Genomic DNA, 25,948 nt, shown 5'->3' on the forward strand with positions numbered 1-25,948 from the left:
AGCCTGATCCATAGATGTATATCTATATAGATCTATCTAGATAGAAGCTGGATTCTGCTCTTTGCAGAGTCAACACGACAGGAAGAGCAAGAGGCTTACAGAAAAGGAGCTCTTTGCACTGCAGAGACCCCCGTGTTAGAGGGTCCTACCGTCCAATCAGAGACCCCCGTGTGAGGGTCCTACCGTCCAATCAGAGACCCCCGTGTTAGAGGGTCCTACCGTCCAATCAGAGAGCCCCGTGTTAGAGGGTCCTACCGTCCAATCAGAGACCCCCGTGTTAGAGGGTCCTACCGTCCAATCGGAGACCCCCGTGTTAGAGGGTCCTACCGTCCAGAGAGCCCCGTGTTAGAGGGTCCTGCCATCCAATCAGAGACCCCCGTGTTAGAGGGTCCTACCGTCCGTTCAGAGACCCCCTTGTTAGAGGGTCCTACCGTCCGTTCAGAGACCCCCGTGTTAGAGGGTCCTACCGTCCAATCAGAGACCCCCGTGTTAGAGGGTCCTACCGTCCAATCAGAGACCCCCTCTCAGGAGAGGGGGTGTGAACGCAGGAGAGCCCAGAAAGAATAAAGGAAAAATAGATCTATATCATTCTGCACACGTAGAACCAATCCATGTCAGAAGAACACCACCAAGTCTGCCCCAACGGTTAACGGGCCGTCGAGTCTGATGGCTCCGCCCCTCCAGGGCTGGGGAGGGAGGAGCCAGGTGGGACAGGGAGGAGCCAGGTGGGGCAGGGGTGGGGCCAGGAGGAGCAGGGAGGAACTAGGTGAGGTGGGGGTGGGGCCAGGTGGAGCAGGGAGGAGCCAGGTGAGGTGGGGGTGAGCCAGGTGGGGAGAGGGGTGGGGCCAGGTGGAGCAGGGAGGAGCCAGGTGGGGAGAGGGGCGGGTCCAGGGGGAGCTGGGAGGAGCCAGGTGTGGAGAGGGGGGGGTCCAGGGGGAACTGGGAGGAGCCAGGTGGGGAGAGGGGCGGGTCCAGGGGGGAGCTGGGAGGAGCCAGGTGTGGAGAGGGGGGGGTCCAGGGGGAGCTGGGAGGAGCCAGGTGGGGAGAGGGGCGGGTCCAGGGGGGAGCTGGGAGGAGCCAGGTGTGGAGAGGGGGGGGTCCAGGAGGAGCCAGGTGGGGAGAGGGGCGGGTCCAGGGGGGAGCTGGGAGGAGCCAGGTGTGGAGAGGGGGGGGTCCAGGGGGAGCTGGGAGGAGCCAGGTGTGGAGAGGGGGGGGTCCAGGAGGAGCCAGGTGGGGAGAGGGGCGGGTCCAGGGGGAGCCAGGTGGGGAGAGGGGCGGGTCCAGGGGGGAGCTGGGAGGAGCCAGGTGTGGAGAGGGGCGGGTCCAGGGGGGAGACGGTCACTCGTGGACGTCCCAGATCTCGGAGAGCAGCGGGGGCAGCTTCTTGTCCTGCAGCCGCAGGGCGAACACCTGCTCCGAGTGCACGGAGCTCAGCGTGCGCAGGCTCACCAGCTTCATCAGCATGCGGGGGAACATCAGGTGGTCCTGGGAACCAATCAGAGGAGAGGGGGCCGTCTTCATCAGACAACAACGCAAACAGACATAATCATTATACAAGTGCTGCAGGTGACATGACAGATGCAGCGCAAATAAGATTTGACTGAGTGTGTGAATGATTGACTGACTGACTGTGTGACTGACTGGATGTGTGACTGACTGTGTGACTGACTGTGTGACTGTGTGGCTGACTGACTGATTCTGTGACTGACTTGACTGTGTGTGTGTAACAGACTGACTGTGAGCGTGTGTGTTTAACCATCAATGTCCTCCTAGAGAGGACCCCCCCCCAGACAGAGGGCCTGATAGTGTCTCCTAGAGAGGACCCCCCCCAGACAGAGGGCCTGATAGTGTCTCCTAGAGAGGACCCCCCCCCAGACAGAGGGCCTGATAGTGTCTCTGTGAGAGGACCCCCCCCAGACAGAGGGCCTGATAGTGTCTCTTAGAGAGGACACCCCCCCAGACAGAGGGCCTGATAGTGTCTCCTAGAGAGGACCCCCCCCAGACAGAGGGCCTGATAGTGTCTCTGTGAGAGGACCCCCCCCAGACAGAGGGCCTGATAGTGTCTCTTAGAGAGGACCCCCCCCAGACAGAGGGCCTGATAGTGTCTCTGTGAGAGGACCCCCCCCAGACAGAGGGCCTGATAGTGTCTCTGTGAGAGGACCCCCCCCAGACAGAGGGCCTGATAGTGTCTCTGTGAGAGGACCCCCCCCAGACAGAGGGCCTGATAGTGTCTCTGTGAGAGGACCCCCCCCAGACAGAGGGCCTGATAGTGTCTCTGTGAGAGGACCCCCCCCAGACAGAGGGCCTGATAGTGTCTCCTAGAGAGGACCCCCCCCAGACAGAGGGCCTGATAGTGTCTCTGTGAGAGGACCCCCCCGAGACAGAGGGCCTGATAGTGTCTCCTAGAGAGGACCCCCCCCAGACAGAGGGCCTGATAGTGTCTCTGTGAGAGGACCCCCCCCCAGACAGAGGGCCTGATAGTGTCTCTGTGAGAGGACCCCCCCCAGACAGAGGGCCTGATAGTGTCTCTGTGAGAGGACCCCCCCCAGACAGAGGGCCTGATAGTGTCTCCTAGAGAGGACCCCCCCCCAGACAGAGGGCCTGATAGTGTCTCTTAGAGAGGACCCCCCCCCAGACAGAGGGCCTGATAGTGTCTCTTAGAGAGGACCCCCCCCCAGACAGAGGGCCTGATAGTGTCTCCTAGAGAGGACCCCCCCCCAGACAGAGGGCCTGATAGTGTCTCCTAGAGAGGACCCCCCCCCCAGACAGAGGGCCTGATAGTGTCTCTGTGAGAGGACCCCCCCCAGACAGAGGGCCTGATAGTGTCTCCTAGAGAGGACCCCCCCCAGACAGAGGGCCTGATAGTGTCTCCTAGAGAGGACCCCCCCCAGACAGAGGGCCTGATAGTGTCTCTGTGAGAGGACCCCCCCCAGACAGAGGGCCTGATAGTGTCTCTGTGAGAGGACCCCCCCCAGACAGAGGGCCTGATAGTGTCTCTGTGAGAGGACCCCCCCCCAGACAGAGGGCCTGATAGTGTCTCCTAGAGAGGACCCCCCCCCAGACAGAGGGCCTGATAGTGTCTCTGTGAGAGGACCCCCCCCAGACAGAGGGCCTGATAGTGTCTGTGTTCTCTGTTGTTGTGAGCGTTCCTGGGAGCCGCTGACCGCTCTGAGGTCAGGGTGACCCCGCTCTGAGGTCAGGGTGACCCCGCTGTGAGGTCAGGGGGACCCCGCCCTGAGGTCAGGGGGACCCCGCTCTGAGGCCAGGCTCTGACTCACGTTGGGTCTCTTGATGGAGATGTAGGCGCGCAGGGCGTCGACGTAGGGCTGCTGCAGGCGCTCCACCAGGTCGTGGTCCTGCACGTTGGGCCGGTCTGGGGAGAACAGGAGGGGTCAGGGTCACGATGTGGACTCACAGCAGCAGAACGCCTCCTTCAGCTCCAGGGGATCAGTGGAGCAGCTCTCTGACCAACGGGGGTGAACACTACGTGCTGTGGGTTCAATACTCTACGTGCTGTTGGGTGTATACTCTACGTGCTGTTGGGTGAATACTCTACGTGCTGTTGGGTGAATACTCTACGTGCTGTTGGGTGAATACTCTACGTGCTGTTGGGTGAATACTCTACGCGCTGTTGGGTGAATACTCTACGCGCTGTTGGGTGAATACTCTACGTGCTGTTGGGTGAATACTCTACGTGCTGTTGGGTGAATACTCTACGCGCTGTTGGGTGAATACTCTACGTGCTGTTGGTTCAATACTCTACGTGCTGTTGGTTCAATACTCTACGTGCTGTTGGGTGAATACTCTACGTGCTGTTGGGTGAATACTCTACGTGCTGTTGGGTGAATACTCTACGTGCTGTTGGGTGAATACTCTACGTGCTGTTGGGTGAATACTCTACGTGCTGTTGGGTGAATACTCTACGTGCTGTTGGGTGAATACTCTACGTGCTGTTGGGTGAATACTCTACGTGCTGTTGGGTGAATACTCTACGTGCTGTTGGGTGAATACTCTACGTGCTGTTGGGTGAATACTCTACGCGCTGTTGGGTGAATACTCTACGCGCTGTTGGGTGAATACTCTACGCGCTGTTGGGTGAATACTCTACGCGCTGTTGGGTGAATACTCTACGCGCTGTTGGGTGAATACTCTACGCGCTGTTGGGTGAATACTCTACGCGCTGTTGGGTGAATACTCTACGCGCTGTTGGGTGAATACTCTACGCGCTGTTGGGTGAATACTCTACGTCCTGTTCGGTGAATACTCTACGTGCTGTTGGGTGAATACTCTACGTGCTGTTGGTTCAATACTCTACGTGCTGTTGGGTGAATACTCTACGTGCTGTTGGGTGAATACTCTACGTGCTGTTGGGTGAATACTCTACGTGCTGTTGGGTGAATACTCTACGTGCTGTTGGGTGAATACTCTACGTGCTGTTGGGTGAATACTCTACGTGCTGTTGGGTGAATACTCTACGTGCTGTTGGTTCAATACTCTACGTGCTGTTGGGTGAATACTCTACGTGCTGTTGGGTGAATACTCTACGTGCTGTTGGGTGAATACTCTACGTGCTGTTGGGTGAATACTCTACGTGCTGTTGGGTGAATACTCTACGTGCTGTTGGGTGAATACTCTACGTGCTGTTGGGTGAATACTCTACGTGCTGTTGGGTGAATACTCTACGTGCTGTTGGGTGAATACTCTACGTGCTGTTGGTTCAATACTCTACGTGCTGTTGGTTCAATACTCTACGTGCTGTTGGGTGAATACTCTACGTGCTGTTGGGTGAATACTCTACGTGCTGTTGGGTGAATACTCTACGTGCTGTTGGGTGAACACTACGTGCTGTTGGGTTAATACTCTACGTGCTGTTGGGTGAATACTCTACGTGCTGTTGGGTGAATACTCTACGTGCTGTTGGGTGAATACTCTACGTGCTGTTGGTTCAATACTCTACGTGCTGTTGGGTGAATACTCTACGTGCTGTTGGGTGAATACTCTACGTGCTGTTGGTTCAATACTCTACGTGCTGTTGGTTCAATACTCTACGTGCTGTTGGGTGAATACTCTACGCGCTGTTGGGTGAATACTCTACGTGCTGTTGGTTCAATACTCTACGTGCTGTTGGTTCAATACTCTACGTGCTGTTGGGTGAATACTCTACGTGCTGTTGGGTGAATACTCTACGTGCTGTTGGGTGAATACTCTACGTGCTGTTGGGTGAATACTCTACGTGCTGTTGGGTGAATACTCTACGTGCTGTTGGGTGAATACTCTACGTGCTGTTGGTTCAATACTCTACGTGCTGTTGGGTGAATACTCTACGTGCTGTTGGGTGAATACTCTACGTGCTGTTGGGTGAACACTACGTGCTGTTGGGTGAATACTCTACGTGCTGTTGGGTGAATACTCTACGCGCTGTTGGGTGAATACTCTACGTGCTGTTGGTTCAATACTCTACGTGCTGTTGGTTCAATACTCTACGTGCTGTTGGTTCAATACTCTACGTGTTGTTGGGTGAACTCTACGTGCTGTTGGGTGAACACTACGTGCTGTTGGGTGAATACTCTACGTGCTGTTGGGTGAATACTCTACGTGCTGTTGGGTGAATACTCTACGTGCTGTTGGGTGAATACTCTACGTGCTGTTGGGTGAATACTCTACGTGCTGTTGGGTGAATACTCTACGTGCTGTTGGGTGAATACTCTACGTGCTGTTGGGTGAATACTCTACGTGCTGTTGGGTGAACACTACGTGCTGTTGGGTGAATACTCTACGTGCTGTTGGGTGAATACTCTACGTGCTGTTGGGTGAATACTCTACGTGCTGTTGGGTGAATACTCTACGTGCTGTTGGGTGAATACTCTACGTGCTGTTGGGTGAATACTCTACGTGCTGTTGGGTGAATACTCTACGTGCTGTTGGGTGAATACTCTACGTGCTGTTGGGTGAATACTCTACGTGCTGTTGGGTGAATACTCTACGTGCTGTTGGGTGAATACTCTACGTGCTGTTGGGTGAATACTCTACGTGCTGTTGGGTGAATACTCTACGTGCTGTTGGGTGAATACTCTACATGCTGTTGGGTGAATACTCTACGTGCTGTTGGGTGAATACTCTACGTGCTGTTGGGTGAATACTCTACGTGCTGTTGGGTGAATACTCTACGTGCTGTTGGGTGAATACTCTACGTGCTGTTGGGTGAAGACTCTACGTGCTGTTGGGTGAATACTCTACGTGCTGTTGGGTGATACTCTACGTGCTGTTGGGTGAATACTCTACGTGCTGTTGGGTGAATACTCCACGTCCTTTTGGGTGAATACTCTACGTGCTGTTGGGTGATACTCTACGTGCTGTTGGTTTACTTTCAGAAGGAAATAATCGCTTCTGGATCCATAACTTTGGGGGGGCGGGAGGGACATATGCAGACCGATTGGGCAATAGGCTAGGCAGAGTACACAGCGCTGTGGCACATTAAGTTAAGCTAGAGATAGCAGAAGACTTTTATTTTCCCCATCGACCATCCATTAGTCGAAGAGTCGGTCGCATTTTAGTCTACAGCCCTATTTAATTCCTATTTAACCCCTTTTTAATATCTATTTAATACCTATCTAATACCCTTATTAACCTTGAAACCAGTTGTGCAGCTCTGTTGCAGAGCAGTCTGTACAGCGTTGGCAGTGTGTTAATCTGATCTCATCAGTACATCATTACTGAGGTCCTCATTACTGTTCTCTGACCTGCAGAGAAGATGTTGATGGCGATGAGGAGGGCGTACTCGGCCTCGTCCAGGTGGAGGTCGTTCATCCCTTTGGAGAACTCAAAGATGGGGTTGATGAACTCAAACTGCAGCCCTGCAGGAGCCGGAGGTCAGCGAGACAGAGAGAGAGAAACGTGGTCCCCAATCAGACCCATCGACCAGCAGGTCCATCACAACAGGGATGGTTATACTGGGGAAACTAATGATTTAAAGACATAATGGCTGTAATACTATTGTGTACTACTGTTACCAACTCCTTCCCAGTGGAATGTTGATGTTATATATCTGTATCTGTCTGTTGTTCAGGGCAGGGTACCTGCTCTGTCTGTTGTTCAGGGCAGGGTACCTGCTCTGTCTGTTGTTCAGGAGAGGGTACCTGCTCTGTCTGTGGTTTGTCTCTGTCTGTCTCTGTTGTTCAGGGCTGGGTACCTGCTCTGTTGTCTGTCTCTGTGTCTGTTGTTCAGGGCTGGGTACCTGCTCTGTTGTCTGTCTCTGTCTCTGTTGTTCAGGGCTGGGTACCTGCTCTGTTGTCTGTCTCTGTCTCTGTTGTTCAGGGCTGGGTACCTGCTCTGTTGTCTGTCTCTGTCTCTGTTGTTCAGGGCAGGGTTCCTGCTCTGTTGTCTGTCTCTCTGTCTGTTGTTCAGGGCTGGGTACCTGCTTTGGCGAAGTCCTCCTTGTTGTAGCTGAAGTCCTTGAGGAAGGTGATGCTCTCGATGGCCGGGTTGTAGCGCCGAGACGTCTCCAGCAGCATGATCTGCGGGCGGAAGGCTCAGCTCTCAGCGACAGGTCACCCGGAGACACTAAGCTTTGGTCCATGGGACCTTTAGCGTCCGTGTGCCGTCAGAGACGAGGTGGTCGAGAGGCAGACATTAAGTCCTGCAGCCTCCCTCCTCAGTAACACCGAGAGAGTCTGAGCCTCAACAACATGTCAGCTGGACTGGTTCCCCATTGGGGTATCATTCATTCATAGCTTTAGCGATAACATTAATGAAATCCCTGTTGATCAGCGTTAACTACTGATGTGTCCAGGTGATCCCACGCTATGAGCGGGTTGAAGTGCAACACAGTGGGACCTAAACCTCAGCTGTATAGTGTATACAGTACAGTGTGTGGGGGACATTGGACGGACCTCGATGGTGGAGGTCTTCAGCAGGGCGATCTGGTCCTCTCTGGTCAGCTCCAGGAAGCCGGGGAGCTGCTTGGCAAAGTCCACGATCTCCTGGACCGACATGATGGCCAGCTCTGTGAAGTGGGCGAACCGCTGCTGACGCACCTCCCTGTTCTGGGGGTCCTGGCTCAGGGGCCAGGGCTGCACACACACACACACACACACGTTAGGTGGACTGTCATCGTGGTGCTGCTGATAGTAACTTATGCCGCTTTTCCAATGCATGGTACCAGCTCGACACGACTCGACTCAGCTCGCATTTTTTGCGTTTCCCCCGCGAAAACATGGTACCTGAAGTGTCTGCTTTTTCTAGTACCGCCTCGCTCTAGGTTCCAAGTGGCTGAGCCGATGCTAAAAGGTGACGTCGGCAGACGGCCGGCTACTGATTGGCCAGAGAGTGTGACGAAGTCACGAGAGCAACATGGCAACAATGCTGGTAACAGCCATAGCAGCGCCGCAGCCAACATATTCCACTTCTTCAACCTTTTCAACATGCCAGCTAATAATAGTAATGTTATCGATGTCCTCCATTGTTGTTATGTGGGTTCTGTCCTTTCGCGCAGCCGACCCCGCCCACGTCCAGGAGGTACTATTTGCGGTGGAAAACGACCCGTGCTGCTACCGTGTCGAGTCGTGTCGAGTCGAGTCGAGCTACATGTGCGGTGGAAAAGCGGCATTAGAGAGCCTGTTGAACGTTGTAATGGTACAGCAGGCCTTCGCCTCACGGCTGTCATGAGCCCCTTCCTAGAAGCTCATCGTACGAATATGCATACTACTGAAGTACATCACTTAATTATGTCTACCTGATTAGTTTCCTCTACTAGCATCTATGATGCTTTGAGCCCTGAACTCACGGTGACTTTCGGCCGGTCAATGAAGGACCTCTTGTTGCACTGCTTCTGCATGGCCACCAGCTTGTCGATCATGGCCTGCTGCTCGGGGCCCAGGCTGAGCAGCTCCGGGGGCGGCGTGGGCGTGGCCACCGACGAGGCGCGCGCCGACTCGTCCTCGTGCTGCTTCTTCATCTTCTTCAGCCTGATCTGCTCCTCCGACAGGACGCCTGCAGAGACACGTGACCGTCAACAAGCTGCAGCTCTGCACCATCCTGCTGTACTGTGTCTGAACATTCAGCCACAGGCACCGTCCTAACCTGACTTCAAACCTTCAAACCAGTGGACTCGAAGCGCTCTACAATACTGCCTGACATTCACCCATTCATGCACCCATTCACACACCAACGGTGGAGTCAGCCACGCAGGGCGACAGCCAGCTGGTCAGGGGTGAGGCGTCTCGCTCAGGGACACCTCACAACGCACGCCAACCCGCTCTACCTCCCGAGCCACATGCCGCCCCGTTCATCTGAACCACAGCCGACAGGACGCAGGCCGATGCCTTCGACTCTCAGGACACTCACACTGCTCCAGCATGCCCGCCTCTCTGCACTTGCGGAGCCGGCACTGCTGGCACTTGCGCCTCATGTACATGTCCATCTCGCAGCGGCCGCTGCTCTTGCAGGCGTACTGCGCGCCCTTGATGACGCTGCGGCGGAAGAAGCCCTTGCAGCCCTCGCAGCTCAGCACGTTGTAGTGGAAGCCCGACGCCTTGTCCCCGCACACGCTGCACACCTCGTTGCCCAGCATCTTGGGGGCGGGCCCCTTCTTCCTCTTCACCGCCGGCTGCCCGTCTGGGGAGGAAGAGGAAGGGGAGGGATGAGTGGGGGCTTTGGAGGAAGTAACCAGACATCTTCAGTGCAAATGTGTTAATGGAGAAACTCTCAATACAAGCGTGCAGTGATTTGGGATGCACAAATATAAAGTCAGGTCTATAAAATAAAAAAAGGGTTGTTTGACGAAGCAAAGTTAAACCTGAATTTGATCAGAGTGGAACTGCTAAATGGACTAAAAGGGGTACAGGGCTGGACTATCATAATGTATCTTGGGATTACTTTTGTCGGCGATTGGGCTGTGCCGACTTTTTTTATTGTAATTGTCTGATGGACTGAGCGGCAGTGACCAGCGTCACAGCAAACTAAACCATAACCGTCACCACCGCCGTCAAGGCGAGTTGACTGCGTCAAACTCCCCCCCCTCCTCGGAGTAAGGGCTCTGTGTTCACGCTGGGGGGAGGACAGAGCCTGGTGGATTATCCTCACAGCGAGGCAAATGGCTACTTGTTGCTTTACCTTCGTGACGTATTTTAAATCCCCAATTTGAAAACATTCTATCAACATTAGCAGTGAACACATCACATGAAACGGTTCTAAATAATGCTTATTAAAGCCTCAAGGTGCAATTTGCTAATTAAAATATATTACCAACGGAGCTGGAATGGCGTTTCTTCTGTCCGAGGAGCTTCAGCGGTTGAAGGGGAGGTTTCTCCAGCCCACCTGAGCGGTGAGGAGAGCTCTCCTCACCTTCCAATCAGAACAGGTCTGCTGTTAGCCAACATTCAGGCTGGGGTTCTTCACAGAACCGTGGTTTTAAGGATCAGGGCAGTGCAATTCCATTACTCTGGTGCAATGTGTAGCTTCAGAACGTATAGAGTACCAGTGACTTACAGGACATTACGATGTGACATCGTAGACCTTTATTGTTAACCAAGTAAAATGTAAGTCGCTTTGGGTAAAAGCGTCTGCTAAATGCCATAAATGTCAGTTGTACTTTGCTCAGAAATATTTTGATAATCATTTACGTCAACTTCGATAGGTTAACTCAAGAAATGGAGGAAATGTTTGTCTTTTACCATTACGATTAAGGCATATTTAGCTGCTTCTTAATTTTAGAACACGATGTGCTTTCACTTCACCATGTCTGACTGTTTCCACAGTCACCACATGTTCCTGTGGGGGGCGGTCTCACTACATAATAAACCTTCACACTTACGCGTTACCGTCAGTATATCACATTCATACGTCACATGATCACGGCCTACATCCCGTCCTCAACACACCTGAGTGGGCGGCGCTGTCCCCCGCCGCCGGCTCCAGCTTCATGTCTCCGTGCTCCGCGGGCAGCGGGCTGCTCATCTCCCCCAGCGACGAGCCGTCCAGGGAGGGCAGCTCGTCGGCCCGCAGGGGGCTCCCTAACATGACGCCACGGTGACCGGCCCCGGCGCCGTCGACACGCTCCTCCACCAAGCAGTGCAGCCGCAGCACAGGGGGGAGGTCAAACACCTGCCTCTCAACTGGGGGGGGGGGGGGGAGAAGAGAGGAGGGGAGGGGAGGAGAGAGGGGAGGGGAGGGGAGGGGAGAGGGGAGGGGAGGAGAGGGGAGGGAGGAGAGGGGAGGGGAGGGGAGGGGAGGGGGGGAGAGGGGAGGGGAGGGGGGGAGAGAGGAGGAGAGGAGAGGAGGAGAGGGGAGGAGGAGAGGGGAGGGGAGGGGAGGGGAGGGGAGGGAGGGGAGGAGAGGAGAGGGAGGGGAGGGGAGGGGAGGGGAGGGGAGGGGAGGGGAGGGGAGAGGGGAGAGGGGAGAGGGGAGAGGGGAGGGGAGGAAAGGAGGAGAGGGGAGGAGAGAAGGAGAGGGGAGGAGAGGAGGAGAGGGGAGGAGAGGAGAGGAGAGGGGAGGGGAGGGGAAGAGTGGGAGGAGAAGAGAGCCATTAGTCAAACTCCACCACTCCCAGTGGTGGAGAGTTAAGGCAAACCAATGTGAGAGAGCGGCTTGTACCGTGACCAACATCTGGGATATCAGTCGCAGACAGCGTGGACATCTTCTTCACAGAAGCTTGTCATTACGGAATCAACGTCCAGCTGCACCATAAAGATTTCTATAGATACAGATGAAGATATCCAAATGAATGTAAACATGGCCTGCGAACGATGGAACCCCGTGACCGTACAGATCACAGGGAGACGGGCGGGTCCCTCCGGGAACCAGAACGTCGCCGGTGGAGCCGGTGATGAAGTCTAACAGATGGCTGGTGACTCATGGGATGTGACCGCTCCATTAAATACATTTCTGCAGGGAAGAGACTTTCGCAGTTGGAGGCTGACCAATAAAAACGAGTCTCGCTACCATCTGAGCAGAAAATCGAATGGGAACCCCCCCCAATGTGCTAAATTGACCACAAGTTGAAAAACTAAAAGCAGAACCTCACATATCCGGGATCATTAATGCATCTCCAATGTAGTTTTAAATGTTATCATTTGACGAATATACGACTATTGAGAAAACTAACAAATTCAACCCATTTTCTGTATTACAAATGTATAGTACAATATGCACAAACATTGTGTGTTCTCAGTTCCAAGTCTTCTATAAAGAAACAGAGGAAATCCACCTAGCTAGAAAGCAGAAATGAAACCGGTCATGTGAATGGCTCATATAGCACTCTGTTTAAGGACTGTGGTTTTGTGGATACTATTGCAAGACTCTCCCCTTTTCCTGATAAGAGTTAAAGGCACTTAGAACAATTATATTCCTCCTCAATAACATATATAAAAAGACAGACAGAATTGAATACTGAACTAAAAAACCACCTGGCAACATATTGATTTAAAAAACAATATGGTATAATCGTAGTACCCTAAGCATTTAATGGAAGTTATGGCCAACTCTATTGTAACCCTAAATTAGACCGATATTCAAAACAGCACTGGACACATTCAGTTGCATCTTCTACTAAATCGGATCATTTATTTACACTGTTCTAATGTGTGTGTGGGTTTATCTTTAGTTGTAGCTGTGATGTGTTTTGGTTGAAATATTATCACAGCATTACGATATTTTTTTTAAGTGCAAAAATACATTAATTGGCCAATACAATAAAAATAAAAAACATTCAAATAGTGAACTTTCACAAATCTGAGACAATTATTATTAATAATTGTAATAATTATTATTATTATGATATTTTTCATATTTAACCTTTATTTAATCAGGAGTCTCATTGAGATTAAAAAAATCTTTGTTTACAAGAGTGTCCTGGCCATGACAGATATTATATTATATTGACAATTATTATATTACTGTAAATCCTAAATGATCCTGTACCCTGGATAATATTGATGGAGATCGAAGGCACAATCCTTTAGGAACAAAACCCCAGCTAGCAGAGAACCAATAACCACATATTGCCCCAGCCCTATCTCCTGATACCCCGACAGCGTCCCCTCGGACCCCACGGGGCTACACCACACATTATGAAGCCTTACCTCAGTGAGTGTGTTACCACGGGATCTGCATCTCCACCTCTCCCTCTGTATCTGGGCTAAAGGCCGGAGGACTCCTGGAGGCCGGTGGAGACAGAGCAGATCTCCGGCTCTAGATGGGGCCGCTGATAGTGAGTGTCAGAGCAGGGGGCAGGGTGCTGAGCTGGCTGACGCAGCCCTACGAGGACCAGGGGGAAGGAACACAACAGGTTACTGTAGGTCGTCTGAACGCCCTGAAATCCCCTCAGGGCGCCCGGCTCTTTCCTGTTTTCAGTTACTAGGCAGCCTCCTCTTGGTGAGCAAACAGCGTCCTGCAGACAGAGGAGACCCCGCGGCTCCTCCTCCACCACGCAGCGGGCCGATCGGGGTCCCCACTCTACCATGTGCAGCTTTACTGTCTCCGTAAACGGGTTAGCGAGTTATCACAAACTAATGCATAAATCAGACGTGATGTTGGCCTTCGTTACAGAGAGGCATGAGTGTGTTCTCAGTGTGGGCGGTCAGAACCCAGATGGGATGGAGACCTCGTTCAAAGCCTGGGATGGGTTGGGTGCCGAGTGCAGCTGTGGATCAAGCACAGATTGCATCACCCTCTTCAGGGCCTTTCCTCCAGTCTGTGACCTCAGGGAGGACGCGGCCTTATGTTCTGACCATTACAACTAGAATCTAACTCTTGGAGCTAACTGGGAGAAGAGGGATCTTTTTAGTTTGAACCACAAATAAGAAGGCAGAAGTTGCAACTACTGAATTAAACCTGAAGAACTGCTTTGTATCATATTTCAATCGTTATCCAAAAATTATCCTACATTGTTTTAGAGCGAGCGCAGCAATAAGACAACTCAGAATGTTTGTAGGCATCAGAAGGTCTGACAGTAAGTGACCCACAGTAACCCCTGTCCAGCTGCCTGGGTCCAACGGTCATCTTATCGATATCTGATCACTCATTTACCTCGGGATTATTTCATCCCGGGGACAATGATAGTGTCGCAATACTCCAAAAGTTACTTGCAATAACCTTAATAATGTTTTCATCACTTAAATTAAGACACGTTAATGCATTGAAGCTATTTGACTAAAATCCATAAAGTTCCTGACAGGGTTGTTGTAGACTGAAACAAAATGAACTCAAACTGAAGCTCAGAAGGAAGTAGTAAGAATGACTGGTGGGAATCAGCAGCTCTCAGGATGCTGTCCATCTGACAAGACAGAAATCATGCAAAGAATTGGTAAAGTAGAATTACAAACTCATTAGTTTCAGGTTCACAAGGCACGTTTTGAGTGTTTAAAACGTGGGAACACGTTCAGCATCAGAGGATTAAACAGAACAACATTCCCCCATGTCGCAAGGAATCATATGACAGGATGGGTGGTGGGACCAATATTCTGCTTATCAACTACTAACAATAACCCTAACCCTAAGTACTAACCCTAACCCTAATATAACTATCTCAATCCTATCTCATACACCTTCTCTATAAGGTGGAGTCATTTCGGTTATATCTTCTTTATCAGAGGTTTATTAAGGCCAACTTCACTTTTGTTTGACTCTGTTTAGCAATGGAGTAGCACTGAGTCCACCGCCTCCAGCCACCAGAGAACATTCAGGTATACTATGGAGGATGGTTCAATCTTAAATTCACCTGACAGCAGGTCAGCTACAGATCAGATACTGGTTGTGTTGGCGGGTGGGGGTCAACAGGTCAGTAGAATCTAAACCAGTAAAGACTGTCAGTGTCAGCCTTCATTCTGGGAGACGTCCTCCTCCCAGTTCAACACTTAACTGGTCGGCCAGCAGCGTTAACCGAACCCGTTAGCGTGTGGCTAACTCCCAGCATGGGGTCAACAGCTAAACGTGACCAGTAGAGTGAAACCAGTACATACTTTCACTTCATACTGGGGGACGTCCTCCCAGTTCAACCCTTTGATGGTCAACTAGAGATAATAGACTTGTTGTGTTGGCTTTAGCCCGTTAGCATGTGGCTAACTCCCAGCAGGGAGTTAGAGACTAAACCAGAACAGACCCAGTGTGTCAACCCTCATACTGGGAGGATGTCTCCCAGTTCACCCCCTCGATTTTCTTACTGGTAGACCAGTAGCGTTAGCCGAAGTGTTTTAGGTCTCCGCGGATCGGACTACATACTGACGGCTCCTCACGTCACTAACTACACAACTAACAACACAACTAACTACACTACACCGACCCGTCCTGGGTCTCCCTCCCTTCACTCACCTTGGGGGGGGGGTGTCTGGAGCCACTCCACCGAACACCGACCGAGGGGGGCTTTTGGGGGTTCGCTTTTGGAGGACGCTTCTGGGAGACGTCCTCCTCCCAGTTCAACACTTCACTGGTCGGCCAGCAGCGTTAACCGAACCCGTTAGCGTGTGGCTAACTCCCAGCATGGGGTCAACAGCTAAACGTGACCAGTAGAGTGAAACCAGTACATACTTTCACTTCATACTGGGGGACGTCCTCCCAGTTCAACCCTTTAATGGTCAACTAGAGATAATAGACTTGTTGTGTTGGCTTTAGCCCGTTAGCATGTGGCTAACTCCCAGCAGGGAGTTAGAGACTAAACCAGAACAGACCCAGTGTGTCAACCCTCATACTGGGAGGATGTCTCCCAGTTCACCCCCTCGATTTTCTTACTGGTAGACCAGTAGCGTTAGCCGAAGTGTTTTAGGTCTCCGCGGATCGGACTTCATACTGACGGCTCCTCACGTCACTAACTACACAACTAACAACACAACTAACTACACTACACCGACCCGTCCTGGGTCTCCCTCCCTTCACTCACCTTGGGGGGGGTGTCTGGAGCCACTCCACCGAACACCGACCGAGGGGGGCTTTTGGGGGTTCGTAGGTCGGTTCGTCTGCGGGCGCTGAGTCCAGCGGAGCTACATGCTAACAGCTAACGGCTAACGGCTAGCTGCTAGCTCCGTCACGTGACCGCAGGGAGGCGGAGCTACATGCTTACCGCTAGCTGCTAGCTGCTAGCAGGGTTGCCAGATTGGGCCGGAACAACTGGCTGCTAGCTCGTTCACGTGACTGCAGGAAGCCGGAAGTACAAAACAAGACGCAGAACTGCTAAAACTAATACTTATAACTCAACTTTAAGGGTCTTTCTTGGCTTGATAATCATCTGTTTTTACATTCCACACACTGAGTGGGTTCGTCCGTATTCAGAGATATGCATGAAGCTGCCGTTTATTGTGTATTGTGTACACTATCGTGAGTCCCTCCCGGCAGGTGTGTAGGGGGACAGGTGTGGTTCAAGTTGTGTGCCAGCAGCAGCAGCACCCCGGTCGTCTGCTGCCTGGAGGCTTCAGTATGTGAGCTGGTCTTACTGGTCAGATAGGGGGAATGCTGCTCCACATGTCTAACACCATTTCACACTAAATGTCTTAAGTAGGTGGATAAATGTTATCCATCCACCCCCCCCCCCCCCCCCCTGTGGAAGGCTGTGTAAATATCCAGATGATTCCGTTCAATCAGTAACATGCACATTACAAATATTAACAATATCAAATACCACGGTAAATTAAAATCTAATATAGTTAATTTGAATCTGGATAAAAATAAAACGTGTTCGTAATGCATATAACGTATGCATGCTTAATTAGTATATCCTCTTACAGTAGAAGGGGACATTAATATATTGCAATATTTTAATGTTACCTTATGGCCGCTGGATGTCGCTCTGACCGGTAGTGAGCCGAAAGAGAAGACGGATGGAAGAAGAACCACAGGAAGTAAACACAGTTCAAACACCACACGCCTCTATCAGCTCATCGTTTAAAGCCCTCCAATGTTCCTGTGATCGATCTGGTCCTGATTAAAGTGATCATGCCCGTTATCTGTGCAGCTATTGGCTGCAACAACAAGTTCGTCAAAGGCTCCGAAATCAGGTTCTATAGGTGAGTTAGGAGACGCGTTCCGTATCTAAGGGCATAATATTGACTACAACATTTTAATATATGGTCAAAATATTCGGTAATAGTTTGTTTTTTTCCTTGTATTCCATACATATCATATCATTTAGCCTTTTAATTGGTGTTTCTTATTTAATTTATGTGTGTTACTACTTGCTTGCTGGTAGTTTCATGATCTAAAGCCACTTCAGGCTTCACACCTTCTCTTCTTTAGGAGGAACGACAGGTCACTGTGACCTAGTGACCTGTGTGACGTGTTATCTGATATTAGAGAAGGTTAGAGGTTAAGCCTGATAACCTAATGTTTAGATCTGATCCAACATTGTGGGATGAGCTTTTATTGTTCACAAAGTGGTCAGTTTCTACTAATAATAATAATAATAATAATTCATGGCTACTGATGTATATTTATGTTCATGCTCTCCAGGATGGTTGGAAAAGCTTTAGTCCATTTTAATAATACTAGAGATCGACCGAAACACTGTACAATAATCCAATATATCTGATGACAGGTTCCCCCTCAGCAAACCCCAGCTGGCCAACCAATGGGTGCACAGCCTGGGGATGAAGAACTTCCTCCCCACGGCCAACACCTGCCTCTGCTCGGAGCACTTCCGGCCCGACTGCTTCAGGGACTACAACGGGAAGCAGTTCCTCAGGGAGGACGCCGTGCCCACCATCTTCACCGCCGGCCACGACTCCACTAAGGTCAAAGTTCACTAATTAGTTTAATGAAACATTTAGAGCAGCACATTAAGGTGCTTCTTCAGAGTAGACTGAAGAAGCACCTTGGCCCATAGGGGCTACTATTAACTTCTCAACTTGTTATATTAACCTGTTGTATTACCTTGTTGTATTAACTTGATGTATTAACTTATTATATCAACTTGTTAAAGTGGAAATGAAGCAATGAGAACTCCGCAGAGGTGGGGGTAAGTCACTCATATGCAAGTCACAAGCAAGTCTCAAGTCGTAACCTTCAAGTCTCAAGCAAGTCCCAAGTCACTGTGGTGAGAATCAAGCAAGTCACAAGTCAAGTCATTGCTCAGGTCAAGCAAGTCACAAGTCAAGTCATACAAAAATCTGATCATCTAACCCAGTTTCCACCTTTAAAAATCGGTAGAGTGAGTGGTTCACAAGTTGAGTTTTATTTCAACATTAACAATAACAATGTCTTAACATTAACAATAACTCAAACTATTCAAAACATTCCAAAACCATTATGTGAATAGGCCCTAAAACTGAAGGCAGCTCTGTCCATCACAAATGCCCAGGTAGTGGTTCAACTTAATTTGGGGACTGGAACTTGAACCCTCTTAATTTTTTTGCGGTATGCTGAGAACAGCCCAGTCTGACGCTCTGGCTCTGACGGTGTAATTTTACTTGAAATCATTATTATAACCCACTTACAGCCAATGAGTTAGAAGTAGTCTACTGACATGAAAATTAAACAAGTCAATCATCTGTGGAACGGGCACGTGCACGTACTCAAAGCTCGTGACCCAGAGCAAGCTTCTGTTTGTTGTTATCCTGCGGTAGCTACAGGAGCTAGCTAACTAGCTAATCAACATTTGGACCTAGCACTAGAAGACAACCCTAAACTCCAACCTAGCTAGCCTGGCTCACTCTCGCGCATCTGCGCTCGCGCTCTTGCGTGATTGCGCGTCCATGTTCTTGGAATGGGTGGAGTCAGAGTCAGCGTTGAACGAGAGGGGGTAGGACCATTTGAGTTGTGTATTTTTAAAATCGGCTGGCGTATCGCAACAAGTCCCATATCCAACATTTAATCTAACTTTAAAAAAGTCATTTCGAGTCATCTGTCTCAAGTCTAAGTCAAGTCTCAAGTCATGAAGACCAAGTCAAAGTCAAGTCGAGTCTTTTATCAGTGTTAGTCAAGCAAGTCTCAAGTCCTCAAATTTGCGACTCGAGTCTGACTCGAGTCAAGTCATGTGACTCGAGTCCCCCATGTCTGAGACCATTTTTTGGTTGCTTTTTCATTTTTGGAAATGCATGGATTTTCATTAAACCTGAAATTCAAGTAGTTTCACTGGAAAATCACATGTTTATAACGACTTTCGCCACTAGGGCACGGCCATGTTTTAAAAACGCAGGCGCCACGTCATCAGAATGGTTAGCTCTTTAAAATAAACATGTCGAATATTGGAAGAACAACCTTTTGTATTGCCCCTTGCTGTTCAAACGAATATTATCAGTTAAAGGAGAGCGGTAGAATAGTTCATTTCCATGCCATTCCTGTCAAGAAGCCTGAAGTGCTCCGAAGATGGTTAGCTGCATTGAAACGCCTCAGCCCCCCAATGGGACCAGCGCGGAGAGTATGTAGCGACCACTTTATAGAGGCTGATTACATTGAAGAGGGAGCTTTTGCTGAAGATGGGAGATTTGTTCGCCGTCCCACCAATCGCCTGAAGCCAGATGCTGTGCCAACTATTTTTAAATCGGACCCGGGCGCTGCTCTTATGCGCAGAGAAAGAGCGCAGAAATGTGCTTGCCAGGCAGAGGAACGAGAGGTACACTTAGCTTCTACTACTAGAGAAACAGAGAAATGAGTACACTCAATGTTTGAAGATTGTATTGTTTGCAGACTAGCTCGCTCCATGCTCTTGATAATTTCTAATCCATCGCCAAAATAATCCATTGTTATCGGAAATAATCCATTTGCAAACACCGTCGGTTGCACTATTTTCGTACATTCATGTGCACACCCAAATGGCACGACAATTACTTGTATCATGAAATGAACGAACTGTAAGGCAGCGTGGAGCCCAGCTGCTGCACCCGTGTACTACTTTTCATAGCTGTAAACAACATCCTGTTGGCGGGCAGAGCCGGGAGATGTCAGTCATTGTCTCCTCCACATTATCTTATTATATAATTATTATATATATAATAATATAATAATAATATATAATGTGCAATATATACATATCTTACACTGCATAGTAACGTATTTATTATTTATTTGCAATGTACACACTCCCCAGGACTGCACACCCTACCTCCCTTTTTTATCTCTTCATGTCTGTGTTTATGTGTTTGCATTGTATCTATGTATTTTTGCACTGCATGGAGATAATAATAATAATAATAATAATAATAATAATAAATACAATTTATATAGTTGATATAGTTATATAGTTATGGCTATTTTAATCTCAACGTACATGTTTACAGTGACAATAAAGGTATTCTAATTCTTCTAATTCTGGCTAGATTCTGCTTTTGTGTCTCTTTAAAGACCATGTAAGCATGCAGGGAATTGATGGAGGGTCAGTTGACAGGAAGGGAGGAAGCATGTCAGGAACCAGAAGAAAGTCAGGCTAGCAGCACCAAGTGGAGGCCAGTACCCAGACTGATCTGGTTGAATGTGGAAGTGAAGGTAGACACATCGTCCTTTTGAGCAAAGGCACAATGACTGACGACATGTACAACATGCAGGGTGTCTTTAGTGACCACTCCTACTGCACATTGTTTGATGACACAAGTCTGGAGAACATCTCAATGCCAAGGGCGTCCTCACCACAGCAGAGTGAGGTACCATTCCTGTCTGTGAGGAGTGAGGAGTCAGTCCATGAAGAGAGGGCTGAGGAGGACATGAGTTTGGATGAGGCGGTTCGGCTGAGTGAAGAAGACACAGACACGAGTTTTGACGATGAAGAGGATGAGGAGCCTAACCTCTCAAATGACTGAAAGAGTGTTGTTTCTACCAAGCAACTTTTGAAACTGTTCAATTCGTGTCACTGGGAAAATTGTGGGAAGTGTTTGATGAAACCACCGGTAGTTTCAAAAAGTGGATTTGGAATGACGGTAAATACAGAGTGCATTGATGGCCACAGATACGTCTGGCATTCCCAGCCTATGGTGAGAGGCCTGATGGAGAGCAGTGTCTCGATACCAACGGCAGTGTTTGTTACGGGGAATACATGTACTCCATTCATAGCGGTCTGTGAGGCAATCGGCTTGGAGAGCCTGTCAAAGAAGCAGTGGTTCAACATCCATAAGGCCCACGTCATCCCGGTAGTCAACGAGACATGGTCTCTCCACAATCAGGCCATCATGAGTGCCGTAAGTGACGAATCCTTGATCGTTTCCGGTGACGCAAGGTATGACAGCCCTGGTCACAATGCATCATATGGCACCTACTCACTGATTGACACCAAGTCAGATTTAGTCGTTGCTCAGGAGACTGTAAATGTAACTGAAGTCCAAAACAGCTACTGGATGGAGGTTGATGGTCTTGAGAGATGCCTTAACAAGCTGTTGGAGCATAGAGTGTCCGTCTCAGTGCTGGTGACCGATTGTCACCCATCAGTGCAAAAAGTTATGCGGGAGGAGTATGGGGACATTAAACAGGAATTTGATCTGTGGCACATTGTGAAGAATATGAAATAGTGACTGCTGAAGTGCCAGGATGAACAATTGAGTTAATTGAGTGGCGCAAGATGGTCTCCAACCACTTGTGGTACAGTGCCAGTACATGCAATGGAAGTGCAACAAAGCTGAAGGAGAGGTTGATATCTGTGCTGCACCACATCACCAATGTCCACTGTTGGGCAACTGGGGAGAGGACCACAAAATGCGAACACCCTCCCTATACTCCTGAAGAGAAGAGCAAACGTCCATGACTCCATCCCAGCTCTGCAGCATTTAAACACCTCCAGAGTGTAGTGCTGGAGGTGCGCTCTGCCTCGCAGATGATATGAGCACCACCATCAACAATCTCACTAGTGAGATTGTTGACAAAAAACTCCTTCCAAAACTTGAGTGTCACTGAGGGCATCCACACTGGAAGACTTGAGTGCCTCCACTCTGTCTACACAAAGTATGCCACCAAGAGAAAAAAGTTCTTGAAACTGCTGCATCATTTGTAATGGGAGTAAGGAGTGAGTTTTCCATTTATTTTAATGTTGGAACTAGGGATGCACCGATTGTGAAATTCTGGGCCGATACCGATGTTTTAAAATAACAATTTGGCAGACACAATGTTATTATTTCCCCTTTCGTGCCAGGGAAACAAACCCTAACCCCCCACGCACGCACGCACTCAGACATGCACCCACGCACCTCGTATACACGCACACACAATGACACAGGGAGAGGCTTTTAGGATTTGTATGAAATCAATCTGTTTGTTTCAACAACTGCAACATCAACATTCAACATCAAAATTATTTCAACGTGGGCTTAGGCAGATAGACCTACATGCGCCGAAAACAGGTCGCTATTTATTTGACTAAACACAGCCTGCATGACGGTGAACTAGACACGTCTTTAGCATATGGAAACTATGGCCAAAAAAATAACTTCACACGGTGTGTCTTTTCACAATTTATTGGTTACCAGCTTCGTAGTGTTGATCAACTGAGAAATAGTCGCCAAAGACGTTGACGTCGCTTAGCAACCGAGGACGCTTGCGGAGTGATACGACAGAAAAAAATAAATAAGCCGCCAGCGCGCACTTGTGGTTTGTTTACAAATAAAATTGAAAGAAAATGACGGTTGTGTGGGAGTATTTCACTGACTCTGAGAAAGATCAGCATATGCAGTTTGTAAGACAGGTACATGTTCCAGTGTCATTTGAAGAGGAGGAAGCCTCAGTTTACCGGCGATGTTAGTCGCCTTTTGTAGGGACAGTGGGGGTCACTATGAATCTGAGGGGGTCATATCCCCCCGCCCCTAGTGCCATCTGCGCCCATGGTTGTATCAACCACTCGTATTAACTTGTTGCCTCACCTTGTAGTATCAACCTCTCGTATTAACTTGTTGCCTCACCTTGTAGTATCAACCACTCGTATTAACTTGTTGTATTAACTTGTTGCCTCACCTTGTAGTATCAACCTCTCGTATTAACTTGTTGCCTCACCTTGTAGTATCAACCACTCGTATTAACTTGTTGCCTCACCTTGTAGTATCAACCTCTCGTATTAACTTGTTGTATGAACTTGTTGCCTCACCTTGTAGTATCAACCTCTCGTATTAAATTGTTGTATTAACTTGTTGCCTCACCTTGTAGTATCAACCTCTCGTATTAACTTGTTGCCTCACCTTGTAGTATCAACCTCTCGTATTAACTTGTTGCCTCACCTTGTAGTATCAACCTCTCGTATTAACTTGTTGTATGAACTTGTTGCCTCACCTTGTAGTATCAACCTCTCGTATTAACTTGTTGTATTAACTTGTTGCCTCACCTTGTAGTATCAACCTCTCGTATTAACTTGTTGCCTCACCTTGTAGTATCAACCTCTCGTATTAACTTGTTGCCTCACCTTGTAGTATCAACCTCTCGTATTAACTTGTTGTATGAACTTGTTGCCTCACCTTGTAGTATCATCCTCCTGCATTAACTTGTTGTACTCGTTGTTTACCTTTGTGCGTGTCTGTGTAGTCTCTGCAGATCGAGCTTCGGAAGAGGGGGGTGGTAACCAAGGACACCAATCCGGCGGCTCGGCCAGTAACGCAAACCGGAGAACGGACGAGGGACGGGGCTAACCTCCGCAGGGAGAAGAGAGGGGCGGTGAGGGTGAGACACGCACACACATGAGATAGAACATGTTATATAGACACACACAAGGTATAACATACAAACCTACGCACGGAGCAACGAGGGGCGGTAACACATGACATAATAACATCTATAACATGTTACACACAAACACATGAGGTGTATCAAATGCACATTTATAACAACCAGTCGGAACGCTTGGACAATAATCTTGTGTCACATTGCAAATCCTTCATCTCCCAACGTCTTCTCGTTGTGTTTGTTTCAGGGAGGACGCGGAGGGCGCGGCGGGAAGTACTCAACCAATGAAAGGTCAGAATCAATAATACTAACAATGCAGTGGATTTATATAGCGCCATTCTAAATACTCAGACGCTTACAGAGTGAGAACAAAAGAAACATTCAAGTAAAATAGGTAAAGAGGAGGAAGGGGAGAAAAGGGAGGGCAGTTCTGTAGTGAATGGATCTAAAGAAGGAGGGTCAGAGGGTTTAATGAAGGGAGGGTTGGCCTCTGTCCAGGTGAAGGGAGTGATGGCCTCTGTCGTGATGAAGGGAGGGTTGGCCTCTCTGTCCAGATGAAGGGAGGGTTGGCCTCTCTGTCCAGATGAAGGGAGGGTTGGCCTCTCTGTCCAGATGAAGGGAGTGTGTTGGCCTGTCTGTCCAGATGAAGGGAGTGTGTTGGCCTCTCTGTCCAGATGAAGGGAGTGTGTTGGCCTCTCTGTCCAGATGAAGGGAGTGTGTTGGCCTCTGTCCAGATGAAGGGAGTGTGTTGGCCTCTCTGTCCAGATGAAGGGAGTGTGTTGGCCTCTGTCCAGATGAAGGGAGTGTGTTGGCCTCTGTCCAGATGAAGGGAGGGTTGGCCTCTGCCCAGATGAAGGGAGTGTGTTGGCCTCTCTGTCCAGATGAAGGGAGTGTGTTGGCCTCTCTGTCCAGATGAAGGGAGTGTGTTGGCCTCTGTCCAGATGAAGGGAGTGTGTTGGCCTCTCTGTCCAGATGAAGGGAGGGTTGGCCTCTGTCCAGATGAAGGGAGTGTGTTGGCCTCTGTCCAGATGAAGGGAGGGTTGGCCTCTGTCCAGATGAAGGGAGTGTGTTGGCCTCTGTCCAGATGAAGGGAGTGTGTTGGCCTCTCTGTCCAGATGAAGGGAGTGTGTTGGCCTCTGTCCAGATGAAGGGAGGGTTGGCCTCTGTCCAGATGAAGGGAGTGTGTTGGCCTCTGTCCAGATGAAGGGAGTGTGTTGGCCTCTCTGTCCAGATGAAGGGAGGGTTGGCCTCTCTGTCCAGATGAAGGGAGGGTTGGCCTCTCTGTCCAGATGAAGGGAGGGATGGCCTCTCTGTCCAGATGAAGGGAGTGTGATGGCCTCTGTCCAGGTGAAGGGAGTGTGTTGGCCTCTGTCCAGATGAAGGGAGTGTGATGGCCTCTCTGTCCAGATGAAGGGAGTGTGATGGCCTCTCTGTCCAGATGAAGGGAGTGTGTTGGCCTGTCTGTCCAGATGAAGGGAGTGTGTTGGCCTGTCTGTCCAGATGAAGGGAGTGTGTTGGCCTGTCGGCCGGTTTGGGGACAGAGCTCCATGGAGATAAACCTTAGTCGGGATGATCGTCACCAACACGTGATTTAAATCACGTGTGGAACGGTGTTCAGCCTTTCATCGTCCGTCTCCTGCAGACAGACGATGGGCCCCAAGAGCAAGCTGTACGACGCCAAGGGCGTCCTGATCTCCAGCGGGAAGGACATGTGCGACTGCCTCGACGTGGACTGCATGGGCTGCTTCTACCCCTGCCCCGACTGCGGTGCTCGCAAGTGCGGCGTGGAGTGCCGCTGCCACAGGAAGTGGCTCTACGAGCAGGTGGAGGTCGAGGGCGGCGAGATCATCAGGAACAAATTTGCTGTGTGAAGACTCCAGAACGTTCTGGAACCTTTAGGGCCCAGGAACATGGAGGGGGGAGGGAGGGGGGGGGCCCTGAGGGGGCACTGAGGGGGCCCCCTGAGGGGGCCCTGAGGCACTGAGGCACTGAGGTCCTCGACCAAAACAGAAGTTTCTTTGAGTTTGACACACTTAAACACTAAAGACACCTCTTCTGTGCTGTATATATTTCTTTTGTGTTGTATGAATAAAGATCAGTTTGGGATATCTGCTCCGTCTGCAAGGGACATTTGTATTATAGGTGTTAGTTGAGTTTTGGCACAAACAGTAAATGTTCTGATTGGTAATGCATAATATGGGCTATCTATTATGGTGTCAAGTATCAGAATAGCCATGAAATACAGACCCTAGTGAATAATCGTCATTCAAATCTCATTCAGAAAGGGGAAGACCAATAACTAGTATTTGTATTTTTACATTTACTATACTTACAATTCATTCTGTAAAAGGCTTTTTGCCACAACCTTGTCTTTCAATGAGCACTAGATTATGTCAGCTGTCCA

The 25,948-nt window shown here is 49.7% G+C and overlaps 2 protein-coding genes and 1 long non-coding RNA gene across 8 annotated transcripts; 1 reads left to right on the forward strand and 2 right to left on the reverse strand.

Moving 5' to 3' along the window:
• Positions 1–1,209: 1,209 nt before the first annotated feature.
• Positions 1,210–16,025, reverse strand: nr1h3 (nuclear receptor subfamily 1, group H, member 3). 4 transcript variants are annotated; one of them, XM_030377937.1, is made up of 12 exons: positions 15,869–16,025; positions 13,077–13,251; positions 11,590–11,689; positions 10,878–11,111; positions 10,243–10,341; positions 9,343–9,612; positions 8,783–8,988; positions 7,890–8,069; positions 7,415–7,514; positions 6,741–6,854; positions 3,279–3,373; positions 1,210–1,515 (listed from the first exon to the last, which is right to left on the reverse strand). In XM_030377937.1, the coding sequence occupies exons 3-12, from the start codon at positions 11,630–11,632 to the stop codon at positions 1,339–1,341; spliced, it is 1,518 nt and encodes a 505-aa protein (XP_030233797.1). In that variant the 5' UTR covers positions 11,633–11,689; positions 13,077–13,251; positions 15,869–16,025; the 3' UTR covers positions 1,210–1,338. The 4 variants fall into 4 exon arrangements, with proteins under 4 accessions (XP_030233797.1, XP_030233798.1, XP_030233799.1 ...); XM_030377938.1 differs by lacking the exon at positions 15,869–16,025 and adding an exon at positions 15,304–15,815; XM_030377939.1 differs by having other exon boundaries at positions 1,211–1,485.
• arl14ep (ADP-ribosylation factor-like 14 effector protein) lies at positions 14,491–25,656 on the forward strand. Of its 3 annotated transcripts, none has more exons than XM_030377962.1 (6): positions 14,496–14,678; positions 16,783–16,988; positions 17,516–17,711; positions 23,407–23,535; positions 23,792–23,835; positions 25,187–25,656. In XM_030377962.1, the coding sequence occupies exons 2-6, from the start codon at positions 16,918–16,920 to the stop codon at positions 25,413–25,415; spliced, it is 669 nt and encodes a 222-aa protein (XP_030233822.1). In that variant the 5' UTR covers positions 14,496–14,678; positions 16,783–16,917; the 3' UTR covers positions 25,416–25,656. The 3 variants fall into 3 exon arrangements, with proteins under 3 accessions (XP_030233823.1, XP_030233822.1, XP_030233821.1); XM_030377961.1 differs by having other exon boundaries at positions 14,501–14,678; positions 23,407–23,541; XM_030377963.1 differs by lacking the exon at positions 16,783–16,988 and having other exon boundaries at positions 14,491–14,678; positions 23,407–23,541.
• Positions 22,643–23,378, reverse strand: LOC115559211 (uncharacterized). Its single transcript, XR_003979456.1, has 3 exons — positions 23,302–23,378; positions 22,846–23,262; positions 22,643–22,754 (listed from the first exon to the last, which is right to left on the reverse strand). It is a non-coding gene; the product is annotated as an uncharacterized LOC115559211 (long non-coding RNA).
• Positions 25,657–25,948: the final 292 nt, after the last annotated feature.

The sequence above is a fragment of the Gadus morhua genome, chromosome 14, assembly GCF_902167405.1.
Source record: "Gadus morhua chromosome 14, gadMor3.0, whole genome shotgun sequence".
Lineage (NCBI taxonomy): Eukaryota > Metazoa > Chordata > Actinopteri > Gadiformes > Gadidae > Gadus > Gadus morhua.

Bases quoted from the DNA above. Each gene is read 5' to 3' on its own strand.
- nr1h3 (XM_030377937.1), bottom strand. From the start codon at position 11,632: ATGTCCACGCTGTCTGCGACTGATATCCCAGATGTTGGTCACG. The intron at 11,112-11,589 runs GTACAAGCCGCT...CCCCCCCCCCAG, and splicing joins TATCCCAGATGTTGGTCACG to TTGAGAGGCAGGTGTTTGAC. The intron at 8,070-8,782 runs GTGAGTTCAGGG...GTGTGTGTGCAG, and splicing joins TTGACCGGCCGAAAGTCACC to CCCTGGCCCCTGAGCCAGGA.
- arl14ep (XM_030377961.1), top strand. From the start codon at position 16,918: ATGCCCGTTATCTGTGCAGCTATTGGCTGCAACAACAAGTTCGTCAAA. The intron at 17,712-23,406 runs GTCAAAGTTCAC...GTGTCTGTGTAG, and splicing joins CCGGCCACGACTCCACTAAG to TCTCTGCAGATCGAGCTTCG. The intron at 23,836-25,186 runs GTCAGAATCAAT...CGTCTCCTGCAG, and splicing joins AAGTACTCAACCAATGAAAG to ACAGACGATGGGCCCCAAGA.